The 25,533-nt window shown below is 42.1% G+C and overlaps 1 protein-coding gene across 6 annotated transcripts in view; it reads left to right on the top strand.

The window, feature by feature from the left end:
• The window catches only part of LOC139535406 (synaptotagmin-2-like), a 70,857-nt gene that overhangs the window by 33,970 nt on the left and 11,354 nt on the right, over positions 1-25,533 (top strand). The window contains exons 1-5 of one of the 6 annotated variants that reach the window (XM_071334778.1): positions 11,374-11,501; positions 11,726-11,786; positions 19,600-19,830; positions 19,969-20,129; positions 24,655-24,777. In XM_071334778.1, coding sequence (XP_071190879.1) covers positions 19,629-19,830; positions 19,969-20,129; positions 24,655-24,777 — 486 coding nt within the window. In that variant the 5' untranslated portion in view covers positions 11,374-11,501; positions 11,726-11,786; positions 19,600-19,628. Of the gene's footprint in view, positions 1-11,314; positions 11,502-11,725; positions 11,787-19,599; positions 19,831-19,968; positions 20,130-24,648; positions 24,778-25,533 lie in introns of those variants that run through there. The other 5 variants (XM_071334775.1, XM_071334776.1, XM_071334773.1 and 2 more) reach the window with 5 other exon arrangements.

The raw sequence follows: 25,533 nt of genomic DNA, 5'->3' as shown, positions 1-25,533 counted from the left end.
CCAGGTATAACCCTGTTGGGTTCCATGTAGAACCCTTTCTACAGAGGGTTCTACATGGAACCCAAACGGGTTCTAGCCTAAAACCAAATAGGGTTTTCCAAGGGGACAGCCGAAGAACCCTTTTGCAACCCTTTTTTCTAAGAGTGTACTGGATCTTGGTTGACGCATGTCTGCTGTAGAATCTTCAGTCATGACTCATGATTGAACTGCCCTCTTCTTTATGAGCAAGGTCCTTTATATTGATCCAGTTTTGATTTATGTAACATGCAGGCTATATACCCCCATTCTCTCTCTAGATCTATCGGCCTGTTTGTACAGAGGATCATAATCCATCCACCACAAACTTTAGACAAGTGACATCTAAAAAGCCTCCTCTGGTAAGCCATTTCTCTGCACTTGGGTTGGTGTTGTTCTGTAGTCTGTTGGCTGCAGATTTTAAGCATGGCCCTGTTCAATAGGCACAAAATAAAAAACCTTTTAACACAGATCAGTTCGGGCAGCGTTCGGTGGTCGAAGTCACCAGCCTTCTGGCCATCGCCGATCCACTTTTCATGTTCCATTTGTTTTGTCCTTGTCTTACACACCTGGTTTCATTCCCCCAATGACTTGTTCATTATTTAACCCTCTGTTCCCCCATGTTTTTTGTGAGTGATTGTTTGTTTGTAATACGGGCCGTTATTGTGGGCTCGAATTATTGCGTTGTATTTGTGAATATTTGAGTAAAGTACGTTTATTACTCGTATCTGCTGTCCTGCGACTGACTCCTCTACACCAGCTACACACAGGCAATATGACAGAGTAAATTTAATTAGACCGCTGAAACCATCCTACTTGCTGCCAACAGGTTTCCCAATGGACTTTTCATTCAATGGGGGTTTCAGTACATTTATCTAAAGCCATCCCTTTAAATATTGTGTACCTTTAGTTTGAATTTTCTCGACAGACTATAACATATCGAGAGAACAGGTTCAGAATTGAAAGGGTCGGGATCAATTAAAGAAAGCCATCAGGCCTATGCATATCTCAGTTTCAGCACCAATTGGTAGATAAAAAAATGGATCTTATCTTGTAGATTATTTAGGGTTAGCAACGTATTTAGGAATCAACCTACTTCGTAAAAAAACAGGTTTGGAGAGTCTTTACGCACAACATATTTGGGCGAATCAAAAAATACAGTGGTATGATTAATCTTGAAAGTTGCCATGCAGTTGTTCAATTACAGATATATGTTCATTTGAGCCAGTTTATTACAGCAGGAAAATAATCCTGCAGAAACAGGAAATGTGAATTATTATGTGGATTATAATGAATGGACATTTGTGACTGACCGGCTTGAATCGGTCTTATGTAGCAAAATTTGTAATGGTGTTTTTTACATTGGAGAAAAGTAGAGACTCGGAGCTGGAAAATTATATATCATACACTACAGTTGAGGAATAATGGGAAAGTAATTCTGCTTTGAAAGTTTTTGTAAACCTTCTGGAGAGCTCTTTTTTGTTTACACCTATTAAGCATTGTTCACACCCTCTTAAGCCTTAGCCCCACCTATCTCTTTAAGGATTCACATGTGAGGCCATGTACTAAACCAAAGATTTCAATACTTAAGGCTGGTTTAGACTACGTCTATCGATAGTTGTCCCGGTGACATCATGGACATTCTATTGCCGTCCGACATCAAACTTATCATTGTTGTTATGAAAAAGGATAAACACAAAAACTACAGGCTGTATGACATCAGCAGCCTGGTGGTCCAAAATAGCATAACTAGTGTATTTTAACACCAATAAACCCACCTGTTAAAATTATGAATTTAAATCAAATCAAATCAAATGTGATTTGTAACATGTGTCGAATACAACAGGTGTAGACCTTACTGTGAAATGCTTACTTGCCAAAAATGCAGTTTTAAGAAAAATAAGTGTTAAGTAAAAAATAGATTTTAAAAGATGTGTTACAGAGCAGCAGTAAAATAACAGTAGCGAGGCTATATACAGGGGGTACTGATACAGAGTCAATGTGCGGGGGCACCGATTAGTCGAGGTAATTGAGGTAATATGTACATAGGTAGACAATGCAAATAGTCTGGGTAGCAATTTGATTATCTGTTCAGGAGTCTTATGGCTTGGGGGTAGAAGCTGTTAAAGAAGCCTTTCGGACCTAGACTTGGCCGTGCGGTAGCAGCGAGAACAGTCTATGACTGGGGTGGCTGGAGTCTTTGACAATTTTTAGGGCCTTCCTCTGACTCCGCCTGGTATAGGGGTCCTGAATGGCAGGAAGCTTGGCTCCAGTGATGTACTGGGCCGTACACACTACCCTCTATAGTGCCTTGCGGTCGGAGGCCGAGTAATTGCCGTACCAGGCGGTGATGCAACCAGTCAGGATGCTCTCAGTGGTGCAGCTGTAGAACTTTTTGAGGATCTGAGGACCCATGCCAAATCTTTTCAGTCTCCTGAGGGGGAATATGTTTTGTCGTGCCCTCTTCACAATTGTCCTGGTGTGTTTGTACCATGATAGTTTGTTGGTGATGTGAACAAGAACCTCTCATCCTGCTCCACTACAGTCCCGTCGATGAGAATAGGGGCGTGCTCGGTCCTACTTTTCCTGTAGTCCACAATCATCTCCTTTTTCTTGATCACGTTGGGGGAGAGGTTGTTATCCTTGCACCACACGGCCAGGTCTCTGACCTTCTCCCTATCCTATATGCTGTCTCATCGTTGTCGGTGACCAGGCCTACTGTTGTGTCATTGGCAAACTTAATGATGGTGTTGGAGTCATGCCTAGCCATGCAGTTATGGGTGAACAGGGTGTACAGGAGGGGACAGAGCACGCACCCATGAAGGACCCATTTGTGGATCTGTTGGGGCGGTATGCAAATTGTGTGGGTCTAGGGTTTCTGGGATAATGGTGTTGATGTGAGCCATGACCAGCCTTTCAAAGCACTTCTTGGCTACAGACGTGAGTGCTACGTGTCGGTAGTCATTTAGGCAGGTTACCTTAGTGTTCTTAGGCACTATAATGGTCTGCTTGAAACATGTTGGTGTTACAGACTCGGTCAGGGGCAGGTTGAAATGTCAGTGTAAGACACTTGCCAGTTGGTCATCACATGCTCGGAGTATACGTCCTGGAAATCTGTCTGGCCTTGTGAATGTTGACCTGTTTAAAGGTCTTACTCAGATCGGCTACGGAGAGAGTGATCACACACTTGTCAGGGCAGCTGATTCTCTCAAGCATGTTTCAGTGCTGCTAGCCTCGAAGCGAGCATAGAACTAATTTAGCTCATCTGGCAGACTCGTGTCACTGGGCAGTTCGCGGCTGTGCTTCCCTTTGTAGTCTGTAATAGTTTGCAAGCCCTGCCACATCCAACGAGCATCGGAGCCGGTGTAGTATGATTTAATCTTAGTCCTGTATTGACGCTTTGCCTGTTTGATGATTCATCTGAGGGCGTAGCGCGGATTTCTTATCAGCGTCTGGGTTAGAGTCCCACTCCTTGAAAGAGGCAGCTTTATTTCAGTGCAGATGTTGCCTGTAATCCATGGCTTCTGGTTAGGGTATGTACGTATGGTCACTGTGGGAATGATGTCATCAATGCACTTATTGTATATGTAAATTGGGCAAATCAGGCAACTAAAAGCATCTTTCTAACCAATGTTTTTTTTTTTTTCTAGATTGTTAGCTAGCTACCTAATGTTAAGTTAGCTGGCTAGCCAGTTCAAATTATGATCACATCATAATGACCATACTTCAGCTCATTTGTCTTCATTATTACAGGAAAATAAACTCACAACAAGATCATTATTTACAAGTTAATGGCGAGCCAATTACAGAAAATAGATTACGATTGTGACTAAATAAAATCAGGACATTCTACCAGATAATTTTTTAACTTGGACACTGTCTCGCTGGCCTAACGTTATATCCTAATTTGACTTTGGTGCAGGTCATGTTCTTCACATTACTGTCTTTGGTAAACGCATACTATATCAGATAAAATCTAAGTTTATTTGTCGCATGCACAGGATACATAAGGTGTAGTGAAATGGTTACTTGCATAGTGGAGTCTTTTGTTTAGACATGCAACTAGCTAGCTAGCTAAACAATGAACCATAATCCCAACTCATAACGTTATTAACCTACATGAATCTGCAGGTAGCTAACCAACCAGGTTCAATGTTAGCTAGCTAGATAACGTTAGGCTACAACTAGCAATGCAAAAGGCTCTGAGATACAAATAATATTACCACACAGATCATACACATAACGTTAGCTAGCGAGCAAGCCAGCTAACGTTAGCTAGCTAGCAAACAGTACGCGTTAACTTGAAATCAAATCAAATCAGATTTTATTGGTCACATACACATGGTTAGCAGATGTTATTGCAAGTGTAGCGAAATGCTTGTGCTTCTAGTTCTGACAGTGCAGCAATATCTAACAAGTAATATCTAACACTTCCACAACAACTACCTAATACACACACATCTAAGTAAAGGAATGGAATAAGAATGTATAAATATATGGATGAGCAATGTCAGAGCAGCATAGGCTAAGATCCAATAGATAGTATGGAATACAGTATATACATATGAGATGAGTAATACAAGATATGTAAACATTGTGAAGGGGCATTATTAAAGTGAAAATAACCTCTTAAAGTGGCCAATGATTTCAAGTCTGCATATAGGCAGCAGATTATCTCTGCTAGTGATGGCTGTTTAACAATCTGATGGCCTTGAGATAGAAGCTGTTTTTCAGTCTCTGGGTCCCAGCTTTGATGCACCTGTACTGACCTTGCCTTTCCGGATGATTGCTGGGTGAACAGGCAGTGGCTCGGTGATTGTGACATCGGGTGCTGTAGGTGTCCTGGAGGACAGGTAGTTTGCCCCCGATGATGGGTTGCCCAGACCGCACCACCCTCTGGAGAGCCCTGCGGTTGTGGGTGGTGCAGTTGCCGTACCAGGCGGTGATACAGCCCAGCAGGATGTTCTCAATTGTGCGTCTGTAAAAGTTTGTAAGGGTTTTAGGTGACAAGCCGAATTTCTTCAGCCTCCTGAGTCCACGAGCATCTCCTTTGTTTTGTTGGCGTTGAGTGAGAGGTTATTTTCCTGACACCAAACTTCGAGAGCCCTCACCTGAAAACAACTTTCAATTTTGCTAGCTAGACTTAGATGGACGCTTCTCACTCTCTGTCACAGATGCCATGGTTGCCCTTAGTTTGAAGATGTAATCTGGAGACAGGTGTTTTATTCACCAGCCTTCTGTTCAACAGTGTGTTCTCTTTTCTACTCCCTCTGCATATTTGCAATCAAATGCCAGAATTTTCTCCATTTCCATAGCTATCATAGTCTAATTCCACCGGCTATTCCACTGATTTCAAAACTCGGTCTTCCAGAAAGTGGAGAGCAACACTTTTTCAGTTCTACTACATGGCTTTTGGGCTCCCGAGTGGCGCAGCGGTCTAAGGCACTACATCTCAGTGCAAGAGGTGTCACTGCAGTCCCTGTTTCAAATCCAGGCTGCATCACATCTGACTGTGATTGGGAGTCTCATCGGGCGGCCCAGTGTTGTCCGGGTTTGGCCGGGGTAGGCCATCATTGTAAATAAGAATTTGTTCTTTACTGACTTGCCTAGTTAAATATAGGTTAATCAAATAAAAAAATGCATTAGAAAGGATTACCTACACATACTGACCAGCTCATGTTATAGACAGAAGTGGGCTACATGGCATTTCAATCCAAACTCATGTCTCGGCATGTCCAGCCCATCCATTATCTCAGCCAATCATGGCTAGCGGGAAGGTTCCCACTTTTTCCGTGGCTAAACCAACTAGGCTCGAAATTGAACCATTTTATTCGTATTTACAGATGGCATACACGTTTGTTATTAAGGCACATGAAAGTTCAAATGTTCCAGAAGGCATTTCTGCCCAAAAAATGATTTAGATTATTTTTTGTTGTTGTTTACGTTCAATTGCCTCTCATGTGGAGTAGTGACACGTGAACATACACCTCGTTTCCTGAAACAAGTCACATTTGTGTTAGGGTTGTTAGATTTTTCGTAAGGGAAAATCAAGACTGAAATTTGTAATTGGAAATTAAGCCTCAAATACATTACAAGTTAAACATTTGATCAAATTACGATCCGACATCTCTAAATATTGGAAGGGGAGAAAACTCTAACAGTAAGTGTTGACCAATAGTCCTATAAATTTACCCTCGCTGTTCATGGAACTGATATGACAACGGTCCCGTCGGGCTCCAGGTTTAAACTGCCAGGCTGAAACCTGGAGCCTGATTCCATGATGAGTCCACGAAGTGGGCTACATGTTCAAAATTACTGAACAACTTGTTATACGTTAAATACTATCCACCGTTGCTAGTGACCCTCAGGCTCAACCACACGGACATGACAGAGGAAAGAAAGGGAAACTAACGATGTAATGGAATGATGCCAAATATAGGCCTAACATTTAAGGGAACTAACACTTACGTGACAGTTAAGAATGTGTGTGAGTATTACCGACGATAGCTACCGATAGTGCCAAACATTTAACATGATACAAATTATTTAAAAAAAGGCTGAAATTAAAAACATTCTTGAACGCACAAAGGATACGTTTGGCCCGACTGTCACTGCACAGATTTGGCTTGTCATCTCATTTGGCTTGTGTCTCCAAGATTCATCCCTGCAAGATATAAGGCCATGCAATTTAAATTCTGCATAACAGCACTTCATTGTGGGAAAGGGGCACACATAGCCTACCTGTCATGTTGATATGCTTCAGTGTGCTGCCATGTGACTGGTTTCACATTTGTCTCCAGCGACCATGAGGTCAAATAGATCTAAAGGAATGTTCATATATATTTACCATCCCCTTATCCAAACTGATTACTAATTGACCTACCGTAGCTATTATCAATTTGTAAATGACAGTGAATGGAGAATAGGGGAAAAATCTATTCGATGTTTTTCCACTGGAACCGGCAGGTTGCTCGACCTCATTCATCATTTCCTCAAGCGTAAAGGTGACGAAATGATGAGGAAATTAAATCAAGGTCAGAATACGACGTATCTCTAGATACACCTCCGCCTCCCTTCCATTTATTTGATCTCCACCCCAAATGCGTACCTTGCCGGCACTGGCTCAGAATACGAGTACAGCAAAAGGGCACAAAAAGGTAATAATGTTCCATTTACACTTTCCTAACTCTGGTCTGAATTCCCCCCGTGGCAATTCAATGCCTGCAGTACTGGAACAAGGTGATAGAGATAAAACAGGTTGTTAGATAAAACTATCCCGAGTGGACACTATGTTCTAATTGGCTTCTGAAAAAATTGCTTGCATTTAATATGATATTTTCCTGCTGTTATCACAAACACTATACTTTTTGGCTTTCCCAATGGACTACTTTATGGAACACCATTATCCCAGAAACCCTAGACCAACTCCAATTTGCATACCGCCCAAACAGATCCACAGATGATGCAATCTCTATTGCACTCCACACTGCTCTTTCTCACCTGGAAAAAGGAACACCTATGTGAGAATGCTATTCATTGACTACAGCTCAGCATTCAACATCATAGTGCCCCCAATGCTCATCACCAAGCTAAGGACCCTGGGACTGAACACCTCCCTCTGGATCCTGAACTTCATGAGGGGCCGCCCCCAGGTGGTAAGTGTAGGGAACAACATATCTGCCACTCAGTCCCCTCCTGTACCCACCTGTACTCCCTGTTCACTCATGACTGTGTGGCCAGGCATGACTCCAACAGAAGGACTGCATCCCGGAGTCACCTCTTCACTGTTGATGTTGAGACTGGTGTTTTGTGGGTACTGTTTAATGAAGCTGCCAGTTGAGGAATTGTGAGGTGTCTGTTTCTCAAACTAGACACTCTAATGTACTTGTCATCTTGCTCAGTTGTGCACCGGGGCCTCCCAATCCTTTTTCTATTCTGGTTAGGGCCAGTTTGCACTGTTCTGTAAAGGGAGTAATACACATCGTTGTACGAGATATTCCGTTTCTTGGCAATTTCTCGCATGGAATAGCCTTCATTTCTCAGAACAAGAATAGACTGACGAGTTTCAGAAGAAAAATCTTTGTTTCTGGCCATTTTGAGCCTGTAATCGAACCCACAAATGCTGATGCTCTAGATCAGGGGTGTCAAACTCATTCCACGGAGGGCCTAGTGTCTGCAGGTTTTTGGTTTTTCCTTTCAATAAAGCCCTAGCCAACCAGGTGTGGGGAGTTCCTAACTAATTAGTGATGTTAATTCATCAATCAAGTACAAGGGAGGAGCGAAAACCCGCAGACACTCGGCCCCCCGTGGAATGAGTTTGACACCTGTGCTCTTGATACTCAACTAGTTTAAAGAAGGACAGTTTTATTGCTTCTTTAATCAGCATAACAGTTTTCAGCTATGCTAATATAATTGCAAAAGGGTTTTCTAATGATCAATTAGCCTTTGAAAATGATAAACTTGGATTAGCTAACACAACGTGCCATTGGAACACAGGAGTGATGGTTGCTGAGAAAGGGCCTCTGTACGTCTATGTACTGTAGATATTCCATAAAAAATCTGCCGTTTCCAGCTACAATAGTCATTTACAACATTAACAATGTCTATACTGTATTTCTGATTAATTTGATGTTATTTTAATGGACAAAAACAATGACATGTCTAAGTGACTCCAAACTTTTGAACGATAGTGTACATATTATCTCAATTACCTTGACTAACCGGTGCCCCCGCACATTGACTCTATCGGTACCCCCTGTATATACCCTCACTTGTTATTTTACTGCTGCTGTTTAATAATTTGTTACTTTTATTTTCTATTTTCAATTTTTTACTTATCTATTTTTTTTACTCATAAAGCATTGTTGGTTAAGGGCTTGTAAGTAAGCATTTCACTGTAAGGTCTACAGCTGTTGTATTCGGCGCATGTGAAAAATACAATTCGATTTGATTTGATTTGATAGCATTCAGGTCCCTGAGGACTGGAGTTGCTCATCCCTGGTCTATACATTAGGCCATTTGAAGGCAATACATTTTTGACAAGGGTCTAAATGAAACTGTTCATAGTAAGGAGGAAATCCTGTAACTTGCTTCACATTTCAAATGATGTGCCACAATCTGTGTTAAATGTTTCCTGCTCTAATGGATTGGGATTAAGATAGGACAGTACATTGATCCTATATCTGTGTTAAACGTTTCCCCCTCTAATGCATTGGGATTAAGATAGGAGACTGAACTGATCCTAGATCTGTGTTAAACGTTTCGCCCTCTAATGGATTGGGTTTAAGATAGGAGAATAAACTGTCCTTAGACCTGTGTTAAACACATCCCCTCTAACGGATCACGATTAAGATTGAAGAGTAAACTGATCCTAGAACTGTGCCTATGGCCAACGTCTACCCAGAGCCTGGCTGAGGCCTGATATCCTCCCCTCCTCCCCAAAGTGTGCACTCCATCTCATCGATTTAAAACTAATAGACTGGTGTTAAGGGAACTCCTTCGAAATAGGGTTTACCAAACTCGGTCCTGGGGCCCTCCCTGGGTGCATAGTTCATTTTTTTTGTTCTACCACTACACAGCTGATTCAAATAACCAACTCATCGTCAAGCTTTGATTATTTGAATCAGCTGTGCAGTGCTAGGGCAAAAACACAAATCGAATGCTTCTAAATACATGGTGGGGGGGGGGGGGGGTGAGTAAGTGGGTAGGGAGTGAGGGTAGGGAGGTGAAGAGGAGTAAGGAAGGTTTAGTGAATTGGAACGCAGCACAACAACAACTCATTACTTCCTCCAGCCAAGGCCATAACCGACCATGCACAGTGCAGATGAACATAAAGTGATGCAGCGTGAGCTGTGAGTTAACTACTGCCCCCATCTGGTGAAAAGCAGTCATAACACGCTGAAACATAGCAGTGACAGAGTGCCCGCTAAGCGGCCTGGCTTTCACCAGCTGTTCAATTCCACACAAACGCGGATGGAGCCAAGGTATTGTTTCAGGAGGCGCCTTGTGAGAGTTCTGGAAATGAGCAGAAATAGGATTCTTCCACCAAGAAGTCCTCACTGGAATGCTGATGGAGGATTTGACTCAAACTAGAGGGGATGAGAGTGCAAGGAAATGGCAACACATCTGTTAGAACATGAGTATTGCTGTTATTTTGCCACTTTGTTGTACAAATGAAAGGACACAATATGTTGGAAGGGTTATTTCAGCTGGAGTTAAATGGATGAGTCGATGGGATATGCAAAACTGCCTTGTGTTACAAAACAAAACAACATGTAATTCACCATCAGTTTAAGCACAATCTTGACTCACATACTGTGGGGCAGACTTACTTACTCCTATTCTTGTCATGTACTGTGGGGACAGTAACCTCAAGGCGCATTTAAATGACTTGAGAGTTCAAAGTTAAGGTGACATGTTTACAATATCCGTACCTTTACAGCCACAGAAACATGAAACAAGAAAAGGGTTGCTACTTTGAAGAATCTGAAATATGAAATATACTTTGATTTGTTTAATCACTTTTTTGGTTAGTACATGTGTTATTTCATAGTTTTGTTGTCTTTACTATTATTCCACAATGTAGAAAATTGTAAAAAGAAAGAAAAACCCTGGAATGAGTAGGTGTGCCCAAACTTTTGACTGATACTTTAAATGTACTGTAAAAGTTTTTGGGGGGCCAATAATGAGTGATTTTATACTCCTAATATGGCATATCAAACACTACAGATGGAGGACTGAATATTTGTTCATGGTCGTATGCTGAAGATGAAATATTGGTATACACAGTACAGTGTACTTCAGTGTAACTTTAAATAGATTAGAAACAGCACCCGTTTCAAAAAAATGCTGTAACCACATCCCTCATCTCCCCATTCTCTCTCTCTTTCCCTATATCCTCACCCCTATCTCCCTCCCTCTCCCCTCTCTCTTCTTTTTCCTCTTCTCCTCTCGTCTCTGTCTCTCTCCTTCCATGCCTCTCTTTTCTTCCCCCTTCTATCCCTTTCTCCTATCAGTAAATCAGTGAGCCATTCCACAACCCCTAAGAACAGAGACAAGTGGATTTGCATATTGATCCTTTACGATGGCCATTCCATCAGATGCTAGACCGATGCGTAGCATACTGTGTGAGCAGCATCACAAATGAGGAGAGAGAAAGAGAGAGCGAGAGAGGGAGAGAGAAGTAGAGAGACAATTGTAGAGATTGTGTATGTTGAGAGAGACAGTGAGGGAGGAGAGAATTGACAGAGGGGGGGTATTTGATTGAGGGTGGGAAAAGGGGGAGACGGTGTGTACAGGAGAGAGAGGGCTAGAAAGAGAGGGAGAGTACTGCCCTGCTCTGCTGCAGTGGAGAGAAGTGAGAGGAGAGACTGCAGTCTCTGCTTATGGGAGAATTCAGGGGATGTTACCACGACACTGAAACGTTAGCCCTACGAGCCTGATTATTGGATGGGTCACCCAGCCAGTGCGAATATCACATTTGACTGGTAAGACTTTCTACCTCGCTCTCATTTCCTCCCTGTTAAGGATAACCAGCAGATGACACAGAAATTCAGGTCATTTTGGGACAACTTTCATAATGAACATTCTTGATTATAAATGAATCAGAATGACAGAATGTCATTTGAAGATTTGTCCTAGGAATCTGAAAATCTCTGGAAGATTTCATTGGTTTGTGTTGTGTTTGTATGGTGTGTATCTGGGGCTTCAGGTTTGCGACTAGCTAAGTGGAGCTGTCCAGTGCTGAGCTGCAGAGATGCAGAAATTGGAATGTAAGTGTACCTGCAGTACCTGCAGGCTTGAGGTAGATACTATTGACCTAGATAGAATGGATAGCTTTCTCTTCTTGTCTCTTTCACCTTACAGCCACTCCACTAAACAAGATGAGAGTGAGACAAGGACAGTAAGCTATTATACAGTTTTGGAATATAGCCTGTGGGAATTACTGTTAGGTCAGTTGTGATGTACTATGTCCATTTGTTTGGCAGGAATCGTTTTAATTTGTCATATAATTCTCCTTATCTGTTCAGATTGTCATATATCGATAAATGAAAGGGCATGGTGTAAGCAGCTACGTCTATATTAGCCATTTTCATTCTATCCGTAAAGTAAAAACAATTAGTAATTTGATTGGTCAGATCCCAAACTCCATTAGCTACCATGGCCTCAGGCCGGCTGTAAGTGACTGGATATCAGACAGAGGCAATTCAGCTGGATTTGATTTGCTCAGCAACAACTAGTTTGTCTCCTGTAATGTTTCACAAGTAGTCTTGAATGGAACATGTCTTGCAGAGTGGGGTATCGTATAGCCTCGAGCTATTTTAAGGTTTTAAGAACACTACACTGCACCTTTTGAAGATGCACAGTCTATTGATTTGTGGACTATAGGTCACAATGAAGACACAGTCCCGAATTCAATCCAAGGTGCATTATAGAGCAGCCCACTACACAGCCGACAATGCGGCTTTCAAAGGCATTTTCTGGTGCCGCTTGCATTCATGGTAAATAATGCATACGTCGGCTCAAACGTAAATGACCTATAGCCGTGCGTTACAAGGCACCTTGCATTGAATCCCGGCCACAGACTTGACAGAATACTGTTTTACTGTTGCTGCTGACCCATGTTTCGATCATTTCACTGTCTGTTGCCACTCTAGACAATGCATTTCCTACAGATACCATTGCCTTTATGCTTGGTATCTTAGGTCAAGAACTGTACAGTTCAACACAGCACAACACTTCTGAATCATATATGTTGTAATATGTCAGCTGCATTGAAGCATCTCTTTATATCCAAACAATACAACAAAAAGCTGTTGGTTTGACAACGTAGCATTCTTCTTGATGGTAAAATGTATACAAAATGGGGTGCACATGGTTATCTTAGGCTGTCTGGATCTAGCATCAGTGACCCACTCCAATTCCCAAATCGCCACAACAGATCCACAGATTAAGCAATCTCGATTCCACTCCACACTGGCCTTTCCCGCCTGGACAAGAGGAACAACTATGTGAGAATGCTGTTTGTTCACTACAGCTCAGTGTTCAACACCATTGTTCCATCCAGCTAAGGACCTGGGATTAAACACCTCCTTCTGCAACTGGATTCTGGACTTCCTGACAGGCCATCCCCAGGTGGTAAGTGTATGCAACAACACATCCGTCATGCTGACCCTCAAAACGGGGGCCCCTCAGGGGTGCATGCTTAGTCCCCTCCTGTACTCTCTGTTCACCCACGGCTGCGTGGCTGCGCATGACTCCAACACCGTCATTAAGTTTGCAGATGACACAACGGTGGTAGGCCCGATCACAGAAGATGATGAGACAGCCTACAGGAAGGAGGTCAGAGTGGTGTGGTGCCCGGAAAATAATCTCTCCCTCAATGTCAGCAAGACAAAGGAGCTGATCGTGGACTACAGGAAATGGGGGGGCGAGCATGCCCCCATCCACATCGACGGGGCTGTTGTTGAGCAGGTCGTGAGCTTCAAGTTCCTTGTGTCCACATCACTAAGGAACTGTCATGGTCCACACAAATCAACACAGTCATGAAAAAGGCACAACAACGCCTCTTCCCCCTCAAGAGGCTGAACAGATTTGGTTCTACAGCTGCACCATTGAGAGCATCTTGACTGGCATCACCACTTGGTATGACAACTGCTTGGCATCAGACCTCAAGGGGCGACAGAGGGTAGTGCGTATAGCCCAGTACATTACTGGGGCTGAGCTCCCTGCCATCCAGGACCTGTCAGAGATAGGCCCTAAAAATGATCAAATACCAGCCACCCAAGTCAGACGGTTCTCTCTGCTACCGCATGGCAAGCGATAACGATGTAACAAGTTTGGAACCAACAGGACCCTGAACAGCTTCTACCCCCAAGCTATAAGACTGCTAACTAGTTAGCTAAATAGTTAACCAATAGCTACACGAAATATCTGCATTGACCCTTTTTGCACTAACTTTTTTTTATTTACATACACTGCTGTTACTGTTTATTATCTATCCCTTTGCTTAGTCACTTTATCCCTACCTATATGTGTATCTACCTCAATTACCTCGTATTCCTGCACATCGATTCGGTACTGGTACCCTGTGTATATAGCCAAGTTATTCATTGTGTATTTATTCCTTGTGTTATTATTATTATTTTTATTCCTTGTATTATTAAAATAGAAAGATATCTCCATTGTGGAGCAGGACCCATATGTACTAATTTCACTGTCACTCTACACCTGTTGTTTATGAAGTGTTGTGGGATTTTTTTTACACAGCGACACTCGAAGTCAATCTTAAATGAATCATTGTTTATTGTCAGCGCACTGGAGAGTTTCCAACCAACTCAAAGCACCATAGTACACATGTCAATCAGGAGCTCTTCCTGGGCAGTCCCAGCAGTTGTCTTATACACAGCTACACAGACAAGTTACATTTGCGTGATTTAGCATAATTAATTCATCATTACCGTGTTGTTTCATTCATGTGACCGACCAATATTGTTTCAAAACATGTGACAGACCAACACCTCACGAGGCTTCTCCTCTCTAAGCTGAGACCTTGAAACTGAGATGTCTTTCGTTCGTTCTTGGGCATTCGTTCTCAAAACACGGTCTGGGCGTACTGCCAAATTGCAGCTACTGATAGGTGTGATTTGTACAGTCAGCCACTTGCATGAACACAGAAATTGGTTATTGGAACAGCACATGAATAGAACGCAGAAATTGGTTATAGGAAAAGCACAAACATTACAATTCCCATTGCAGAAGCATGTGACAAATAACATTTTATTTGACACATGCACGCACACACATACACATGGACGCACACACGCACTCACAAACATCCACACACACCACTACCATTACAACCCCATTGTATATCTATACTATCAGCAGATAATCTTAATTTATATCCAGTTTCTATCCATTTTCAATAGTTTACAAACCAACACTCCTTCACTGTGTATGAAAATATTGTAAACCATCATTCTCCAATGATGGTATTTTGCATCAGGTAATTCTCCAGAGAGTGTTTGTAGATGTCAGGAGAGATGGATCGGGTTAATCTATTACCAGACTAATAGGATTTAAGAGATGCCTCTGTCTTGTGAGTTGCACATCTACTCTCTTCTCGTCATCTGCCATTATTGATTTTGTGCGTAATGGATCTACAACCAATTCCATTTGTGCAGAATAGAGGATTATGCCTGTCATTTTTCACCTTAGATATCCTTTCCTGGGAGAACAACAGAATAGGGACAATAGGGAGGCAGAGCCGAACAATGCCCATGTGGGAACAAATAGCTCTTTATCCTACGCATTGTTGAGTGGCTGGCTCTAGGTTAGAGGCACCCTTTTCATACTATTGTGCCATTGCTCAGTCTTGCTCAGCCCTACCCAATCAAAGATGAGCATGACTCACAAAGAGTATCACCATGATCTGTAAATGTTAATCATATGCTGGTATCACCCCTGAGAGTGACCAGGGTGTAGCTCTGAATTCTGGGACACAATTAGTCAGACTCTAATGTACATTCCCTATTCTCCTCTCCTGTCGCTGCCCATGAGAGCAACACAGAACTGGCACAGAATTATATGAAGCTTGCTAAGGCCTGAGAGGAGAATTGATTTTGTCAGTATATTTGTAGTGTATAGAAATCCCTAAAGAAGACAGATGCTGTACGTGGTTATAGCATTTCATGCATTCGTATTCTTTATGATTGTGGTTCGTGAATGAGGATTGCGGTCAGATTGATGAGCACTATTGCTAAAATAGCCTCCATCAGGTTAGATGAGTAGAAAGGGAATCTACAGTACGTGTTTGCTTCATGTTATCAGTGGTGGAAAAATAACCCAATTCTCATATTTGAGTAAAAGTAAAGATACCTTAATATAAAATGACTCAAGTAAAAGTGAAAGTCACCCAGTTAAATACTACTTGATTAAAAGTCTATATTTTAAATATACTTAACTATCAAAAGTAAAAGTAAACGCTATAAATCATTTCAAATTCCTTATAGTATGCAAACCAGATGGCACAATTGTAAACACGTTTTTTTTTAAAGCCAGGGGCACACTCCAACATTCAGACATGGTTTACAAATGAAACATTTGTGTTTAGCGAGTCTGGGATGACCACGTGTTCTCGTGAATTTGACAGCATTTTTGGGTGTCAGGGATAATGAATGGGAGTAAAAATAACATATTTTCTTTAGAAATGTAGTGGAGTAAAAGTTATAAATAGTAAATTAAAATACAGATACCTCAAAAAACGACTTAAGTAATACTTAAAAGTATTTTTACTTTGTTACTTTACACCGCTGTATATCTTTGTATTTGCACAGTGATCTCATACGTCACATTTTTGTTTCTTGTAATGAGAATGTCCCTTATTAGACTTGAGAAGTCATTCACTGTAATACATTTTGTAAATATGAATCATTACACGATAATGGCAACTACTAAGAACTTTTGGGAGAGCATTTGACAATAACCGGGGGCTATAACCGTTGGTCTAATACGCATTCAAAGGTGATAATTCCCAATCAGCCTCTGTATCTCACCTACTCACAGTGTAAATTGTTTCAGTACAGCATCCATGCTAATCCTATTAGGATTTGCTAGAGAGAAGAATGTTTCAGTCACAAGTGCCTCATTTCAATTTTGTGGAGATCGTTTCAGAAGACACATATAATCACCTAAGTCTTCGCCATTCCTTCAGTGGTAACAGATCACTCATTATAACTGGAAGATAGCCCTCTTTGGAACTAGTTTTGGATAGGGAGCCATATTTATCTAGCACATTTTCCACTTCAAGTAGAATATGTATTAACTCCCACCATTAATTTTTGTTTAATCCCTAACTGACTGTGATGTAATGCTGTAATGTTTGATATTGACTTTCACAAGGGACTGAGGGTCTTCTTGATAGAATTTGATTCCATTGACCTTCATATAATATATTTTTTATTTATTTATATATTTTTTATTTCACCTTTATTTAGCCAGGTAGGCCAGTTGAGAACAAGTTCTCATTTACAACTGCCACCTGGCCAAAATAAAGCAAAGAAGTGCGACAAAAACAACAACACAGAGTTACACATGGGATAAACAAACGTACAGTCAATAACACAATAGAAAAATCTATGTACCGTGTGTGCAAATGTAGTAAGATTAGGGAGGTAAGGCAATGAATAGGCCATAGAGGCGAAATAATTACAATTTGGCATCAACAACACTAGAGTGATAGATGTGCAGATGAAGATGTGCAAGTAGAGATACTGGGGTGCAAAAGAGCAACAAAACAAAAAAAATAACAATATGGGGATGAGGTAGTCGTGTGTGCTATTTCCAGATGGACTGTGTACAGGTACAGTGATCGGTAAGCTGCTCTGACAGCTGATGCTTAAAGTTAGAGAGGGAGATATAAGTCTCCAGCTTCAGTGATTTTTGCAATTTGTTCCGTCATTGGCAGCAGAGAACTGGAAGGAAAGGCGGCCAAAGGAAGTGTTGGCTTTGGGCATGACCAGTGAAATATACCTGCTGGAGTGCATGCTACGGGTGGGTGTTGCTATGATGACCAGTGAGCTGAGATAAGGTGGGGCTTTAGCTAGCAAAGACTTATAGATGACCTGGAGCCAGTGGGTTTGGCGACGAATATGTAGCGAGGACCAGCCAACGAGAGCATACAGATCGCAGTGGTGGGTAGTATATGGGGCTTTGGTAACAAAATGGATGGCACTGTGATAGACTACATCCAATTTGCTGAGTAGAGTGTTGGAGGCTATTTTGTAAATTATATCGCCGAAGTCAAGGATCGGTAGGATAGTCAGTTTTACGAGGGTATGTTTGGCAGCATGAGTGAAGGAGGCTTTGTTGCGAAATAGGAAGCTGATTCTAGATTTAATTTTGGATTGGAGATGCTTAATGTGAGTCTGGAAGGAGAGTTTACAGTCTAACCAGAAACCTAGGTATTTGTAGTTGTGCACATATTCTAAGTCAGAACTGTCCAGAGTAGTGATGCTAGTCGGGCGGGCGGGTGCGGGCAGCATTTGGTTGAAGAGCATGCATTGAGTTTTACTAGCATTTAAAAGCAGTTGGAGGCCACGGAAGGAGTGTTGTATGGCATTGAAGCTCGTTTGGAGGTTTGTTAACACAGTGTCCAAAGAAGGGCCAGATGTATACAGAATGGTGTTGTCTGCATAGAGGTAGGGATCAGAGAATCACCAGCAGCAAGAACGACATCATAGATGTGTACAGAGAAAAGAGTCGGCCCGAGAATTGAACCCTGTGGTACCCCCATAGAGACTGCCAGATGTCCGGACACAGGCCCTCCAATTTGACACAATGAACTCTATCTGAGAAGTAGTTGGTGAACCAGGTGAAGCAGTCATTTGAGAAACCAAGGCTTTTGAGTCTGCCGATAAGAATGCGGTGATTGACAGAGTCGAAAGCCTTGGCCAGGTCGATGAAGACGGCTGCACAGTACTGTATTTTATTGATGGCGGTTATGATATCGTTTAGGACCTTGAGCTTGACTGAGGTGCACCCATGACCAGCTCGGAAACCAGATTCACAGTGGAGAAGGTACGGTGGGTTTTGAAATGATTGGTGATCTGTTTGTTAATTTGGCTTTCGAAGATTTTAGAAAGGCAGGGCAGGATGGATATAGGTCTATAACAGTTTGGGTAACGAGTGCTTCCCCCTTTGAATTGTGGGATGACCGCAGCAGCTTTCCAATCTTTGGGGATCTCAGACGATACGAAAGAGAGGTTATTAAAGGCCCATTGCCATCAAAAACATGATTTTCTGTTTTTATATATTTCTGAGATTGGAATATTACTGTGAATTCAAACAATTCTTATAATGCCATTTTAGTGTAAGAGCTATTTGAAAATATCATCTGAAATGTCAGCCTGTTTGGGTGTGATGGAGTTTTGGCCTACCTGGTGACATCACCATGCAGTCAATTAGTTAATAGACCAATAAGAAAGAGAGTTCCAAACCTCTCTGCCAATAAAAGCTCTTTTTTTTCCTTCAGTTTTCCCCTCCCCCCTCAAACCACTCAAACAGACAGTCCCAGAAAAATTATTGCCAAAAAATCTCTTTGCAAAAAAAAACGATTTTTGTTTCTTTTTGACCATTTTGATTGAAAACAATCACAGGAAGGTACTTTATTGTTACCCAGAAATGATTTGATATTGAGATAAAAATGGCTGCATTTGGATCTTTAAGATACTGTGTGTCATTTCTCAAACAAATGAGATTAGCTTCTTCGTCCCTGAGTTAATTTTATTCAGGAGTTCATAGTACATTAAGGATGCAGGCCTACTGGCTGGCATATTATACACAATTATTTGTCTGAGACGTGGACTAAGTCCTCTTCAGCCTTGTCACCGTATGTGCTGTTCCAATGTCTGACACAGCGATAAGGCTTTGAGTTTGGTCACAATGAGTCACCTGGGAAATCATCCGTTTTGTTACTTTTGTGCATGTGTGTGTGTGTTATATTAAAGGTTATGCACCTCATTGCCTGTGCTGCTGGTGATAACAACTGACTGTCCCTCTCTGTATGTCTGTGCCTTGCCCCAGGGACTGTGTGCGTGGCCTAGTCATTGACGATGAAGTGGAACTTGTTCAAGAATAAGCCGGAGGCCATGGTGGGTCCAGAGCCCACGGGCACCGGTGCCACCATGACCGCGGCCCCAGCCGTAGCAATCGCCACCACAGTGGCTGAACCCCCAGGCAACGGTACAGAGTCCAAGAATGACATGTTCGAAGAGATCAAGAGCAAATTCTTGAACGAGATCGATAAGATCCCACGTAAGTCCTCTCTGTTTTTTTTCCGACCTCTGACTCATATTCATGTACTATGCATGGTATAATGTTGGAACATAAAAACCCAAGGTGAAAAATCTCAAAGGAGCTTAATCTAACCCATACTGTGTGTTTGTGTTGCAGTCCCTTCCTGGGCTATCATAGCCATTGCTGTGGTGGCCGCCCTCCTCATCCTCACCTGCTGCTTTTGCATTATAAAGAAGTGCTGCTGCAAGAAGAAGAAGAACAAGAAGGGCAAGAAGGGAAAGGATGGCTTCAACATGAAGAACATGAAAGGGGATGAGGTATGGTGTTTCAGGCTCCGCATTATATACTCAGCTGAGTTCACTAAGAACAGGCAACTCCCAAAGACATAACTTATATCACACTCAGGATTCTTATTTCATCTGAATACAAAAGTCTTGTAAAAAGCAACAAGTTACTTATTTTTTGATGATGAGAGTAGACAAACATGACCAGAAATGACTTTGGTATAGCTGACAGACAAACGCTATATATACTTAAAGGTATGTGGACACCACTTCAAATTTGTGGATTCGGCTATTGCAGCCACAACACCCATTGCTGACAGGTGTATAAAATCGAGCCCTCAACCATGCAATCTCCATAGACAAACATAGGATGCCACCTTTACAACAAGTCAGTTAGTCAAATTTCTGCCCTGCTAGAGCTGACCCGGTCAACTGTAACTGCTGTTATTGTGAAGTGGAAACGTCTAGAAGAAACAACTGCTCAGCCACGAAGTGGTAGGCCACACAAGCTCACAGAACAAGTCCGCCGAGTGCTGAAGCACGTAGCGCCTCTGTCCTCGGTTGCAACACTCACTGCCAAGTTCCAAACTGCCTCTGGAAGCAACGTCAGTACAATAACTGTTTGTCGAGATCTTCATGAAATGGGTTTCCATAGCAGCCGCACACTAGCCTAAGATCATCATGCGCAATGCCAAGTGTCGGTTGGAGTGTGTAAAGCTCACCGCCATTGGACTGGAGCAGTGGAAACGCATTCTCTGGAGTGATGAAGCATGCTTCACCATCTGGCAGTCCGACGGAAGAATCTGGGTTTGGCGGATGCCAGGAGAACACTACCTGCCCCAAGGCATAGTGCTGGCTGTAAAGTTTGGTGGATGAGGAATAATGGTCTGGGGCTGTTGTTCATGGTTGGGGCTAGGTTCGGACTCCTTAGTTCCAGTGAAGGGAAATCTTAACTCTATAGCATACAATGACGTTCTAGACGATTCTGTGCTTTTAACTTTGTGGCAACAGTTTGGGGAAGGCCCTTTCCTGTGTCAGAATGACAATGCCCCAATGCACAAAGCGAGGTCCATACAGAAATGTTTTGTCTTGATTGGTGTGGAAGAACTTGACTGTCTGGCCTGCACAGAGCCCTGACCTAACCCCATTAAACACCTTTGGGATGAATTGGAACGCCGACTGCGAGCCAGGCCTAATTGCCCAACATTAGTGCCCGACCTCACTAACGCTCTTGTGTCTGCATGGAAGCACGTCCCTGCAGCAATGTTCCAACATCTAGTGGAAAGCCTTCCCAGAAGAGTGGAGAATGTTATAGCAAAGGGGGCGACCAACTCCATATTAATGAGATGTTCGACGAGCAGGTGTCCACATACTCTTGATCAGGTAGTGCATCTCCCAAGAGTTATTAGCCTACTAAACTACACACTACATACCAATAAAGTTACCTGTTTTATTTACTATGTAACTGTTTCTTTTGTTGGAGGGACTCAGGAACGTTTATGTCAATATCTATGTTGATTGGACCAACAACAAATGGTCATTAAGCATTCCTTGGCGTATCAGTAAAAACCTTTGACCTTTCATCAACAGCACTTTACAACAGTTTTAGGGAGACATGTCGATAACCCCCTATCCTATCCGTTCCCTTGATATTGTTGTCATCATTTTAAAATGTGAGCTGTAGGGGAGAGTGGGGTATGTTGAGCCATGTTTTACACTCAGCATTACTAGGGAAATGTAGTATTATTTCTATCAAATATATAGATATATTTCAGCATGTTGTGTATCCCTGGACATAATCAGAATTCATGTAAACATAACAGCCTTGAAAACATACCTTGTCCCGAAAAAATGTGGTCTCTTGGTAAGTTGAGCTGCCTTAGGGTGAGTGGGGTGATGGTGTTCCGTGTCAATGGGTGATGGTGCTGGTATGACAAAGTTTAATTAAGGGAATGGGGGTGTGGTATATTGTAAATCTTAAATGTACATATAATCTCTCTGTTCAATGTCACTTATCCTTCCATTTCTTGACCAGTTGTCTAGGACATGGATGTTTTTCAATGTGCCAATTCATAGGCAAGTTCTCTGCATTTGAGGATTCTAACCCCATGAAACTGATCCGCAAGATTCTTGATATGTTTAGCAAGCTCAGACTCCATGTCATCAGATAAGACCTTGTGTGCCTCTGATACTATATCATTGCCTCTCTTTTGCACAGGTACTGTACATGTTAGTTTTCTTTTTTGTTAATGTACCTCTTCGATGTCATTCTTTCAAATGTGTATTCTCTTGCTGCTGCTCGAATGCATACACGGGACATGATGATGTCTGCTCTGACTGTAACCGCACAAATTCACTATCTTGAGTTCATATGCATGACACATTGCAAAAATACTATGCATATAATGCATACAACTGACAAAATGCAATCATAATTTGTATGGGGTATGGTGGCCATTGGCTCAACTTAGGCATACCCCATGGCCATTGGCTCAACTTACCACAAGGCAAACATTTTGACTATAGCCCACACAGCTACAAGGATGCAATTTCATGCTAGGATTAGGACCTCATATTGTAGCTTATAGAGACCCCAACCGATGTACAAACCAATCCTAAAACCATCTACTTTGGTTTAGATACAAGAATCAAGAAAACAACAAAATAATTTGACTTTTTTTAGACCTAAATTGATAACCATTTTTTCCATGTGGTTTCTTCCTTCACAGACTCCATGACATTATGATCTCTTCCTAAATATGTGGTCATGTGATTCATTTTGTGTATGGTTTCCTAGAAACAAGGGGTGGCTCAACTAATCCTTTGGCTCAACTTACCCCACACTTCCCCACTTCATTGTGACATACATTGAAAAATGACACACTTTGTTATGGGGAAGGGACTAGGTAATCAGTGGGTAATGGGTGGAGAAAGTAATGGAGCCGTGCCATATGTGCCATTGCAAATAGCGGATGACTGCTACAGAATCAAATTAAGACCCTACTTCTGTAGGGTAAGCTGGCCTCAATGCTTAAGGATAATGGATATGGTGCCTATGGACCCGAGGAGCCATATCTCAGACAGAGCAGAATAAACAGGGGGAAGAAAAGGGCTCCTGCTTAATTCCAGGCTGAATGTGTCTGATATCATTAAGAGGGCCCCATGCACCAGTTAATTAAAACAATCAATTAATTGTCTCCACATGGTGAAAGATGGTCCTGGAAGTAGGACTTTTTTTTCTTTTTTTACAAACAGACAATCAGTGTGTCATTTTTCATCATCCTAGTGTTGTCTGTGTTGTTGACTGCCTACAGTGTTTGTTTTCTGGTGTGTCGTAACTTCAAACCTCTTCCTCTCTCTGCTCTCCTCCTTCTCGCTCGGTGTCTTATGTGTGCACCGTGTTTCTTGACTGTGATGGACCCCTGATCTACGGTAGGTGGAAGGATCGTGGCGATGCTCTCTGGCCCATGGGCTGATGATGATGATGATGATGATGAGGGGGGGGTTTCATGGAATGAAAGTCGTAGCTTCTTTGCTTTTCTAACATGTTTTGTAATGATGGCTTGAGAATGCAACTGAGAAAGCTATGGTCTGCTCCATAGACCCCGGAGAGGAAACTGAAAGGATTGAAATAACGCATCGCTTATGATGACAAACTCAACCCCAATATGGAAAGTTTTGAACATAGTTTAAACGCAACCCACGATTAACACTAATAATATACTGTATGCATGTGATAAAGGGCATGGTAGGTTGTTTGTGGACATGAGGACGACAATGATAACTGAATAACCAATCAATCTTAGAATAATATTTTTCTTCTGCACCCCAATTACTTTGTCACTCAATGAAGAGTGAGAACAAGAATAAAAAAAATAAAACACCGTTTTGCAGATGAAATAGTCATACAAACTTGAACATGTCAGAAACAGGGTTACCATAACGGGCTGAAATCTAACTGAAATATTGTTTCTACATTATCCACATAGCCGGCTATGCCCTTTAATCCTGTAGCTACCATTTGGCTGGAATAATGGTGACCTGACTTGAGAGGAACATTCCTTGGTGACACATATATGGAATAATAAGAAAGCAAATAAGATTATGCAGGCTCTGCTTTTGGATTCTCTGTTAGCTATTTCCTTGTGAATTTTGTGAAAGATGTAAAAGTCAGGGTAAGCGTCTTTTTGAGATGTAAAATATAGGGTAAAACAATTGTGTCACCAAAGGACATTTTGAATTCAAGCTAGCAAATTTCATTCCTGAGTCCCTGATTGCATTAGAGACAGGATGCTATTCCACTTTGCCACCAGGTGAGGAGCAGGTAAGCGGGAGCAAAAACAAGCAGGTCCCGGTGCTATGCAATGCAAGTCAACGCAACAAACCCTGGTGCTATGCAGCGCCAAGCAACGCAACACAGGCCTCCTGGAGGTCCACTGTCTGTCTGTGGCATGCTGTCTGTGGTTGGGCTGGGGCACCCTCCTTCTGGCTGCTAAAACTAACCCCTGGCCCCTCATCTCTGATCCCTGTGTCCTGTGTTCTACCACCGCAGAAACAGGACGATGACGATGACGAAGGGGAGACAGGGCTGACGGAGGAAGAGAAAGAGGAAGAGGAGAAAGAGGAGGAAAAGCTTGGCAAACTGCAGTACTCACTTGACTATGATTTCCAAGACAATAAGGTCAGTCGGTGGCCGACATGTTCCCCTTTTAATCATTGCTGGCACTGCTCAGAAAGACCTGCATTAGACTGTTTTATCATATTACAATATTTGTAGCATTGTCAGTCTATCAGTAAGACTCCATCAATTCTAGAGGTTGAAGGCATAGTTAGTCTAAATGACAGATTTATGGATATCCATAGAATAGACTGGTGGTCTTGGTGGTGAGTCATCCACCTAGAAATGAGTGTGTTTACTGATCTACACCACAGCTTTGGCATTGTTGAGTTCAAATCAGTGGGCGTGGTGGGAGCCTAATGCTCCAAATAGCATGCCTGCATCACCTCAAAGTAGCTTGAAACAAGCAATGTTCATCAACATAAACCCTTGAGAAATTTTACATTTATACATATGAGGATGATGTGGTAGTTGATTTAAAAGTATTTTTCTCAGTTGCTGAAATGGTTCCTTTTCGATAGAGAAGCACAATGCTGTTTCGACGTGTTCCTCTTCTGCAGAAAAAATTAGTTAAAGCAAGTCACACTAGATGTTCAGCTTCTTATATTCTCTGTTGATCTTGGAGAGTGACTTTGATACAGTGTCCATTCTGAGAATTAAAGTGTCTATAGAGAGGCCAATTATTTCAGGGCTGATTCTTATATAAGCTTAGCAAAAAACTGCTGCTATGTAAAAACATCAGCAGAATTGCACCGTGACACTTTTGGGGAGTGACAGCTGGCAATTGTTGGAATTATGGTTGATTAAACTAAATATTCA

Source organism: Salvelinus alpinus, chromosome 12, assembly GCF_045679555.1.
Source record: "Salvelinus alpinus chromosome 12, SLU_Salpinus.1, whole genome shotgun sequence".
Taxonomy (NCBI): Eukaryota; Metazoa; Chordata; class Actinopteri; order Salmoniformes; family Salmonidae; genus Salvelinus; species Salvelinus alpinus.
This window is presented reverse-complemented; position numbering and strand designations above follow the sequence as displayed.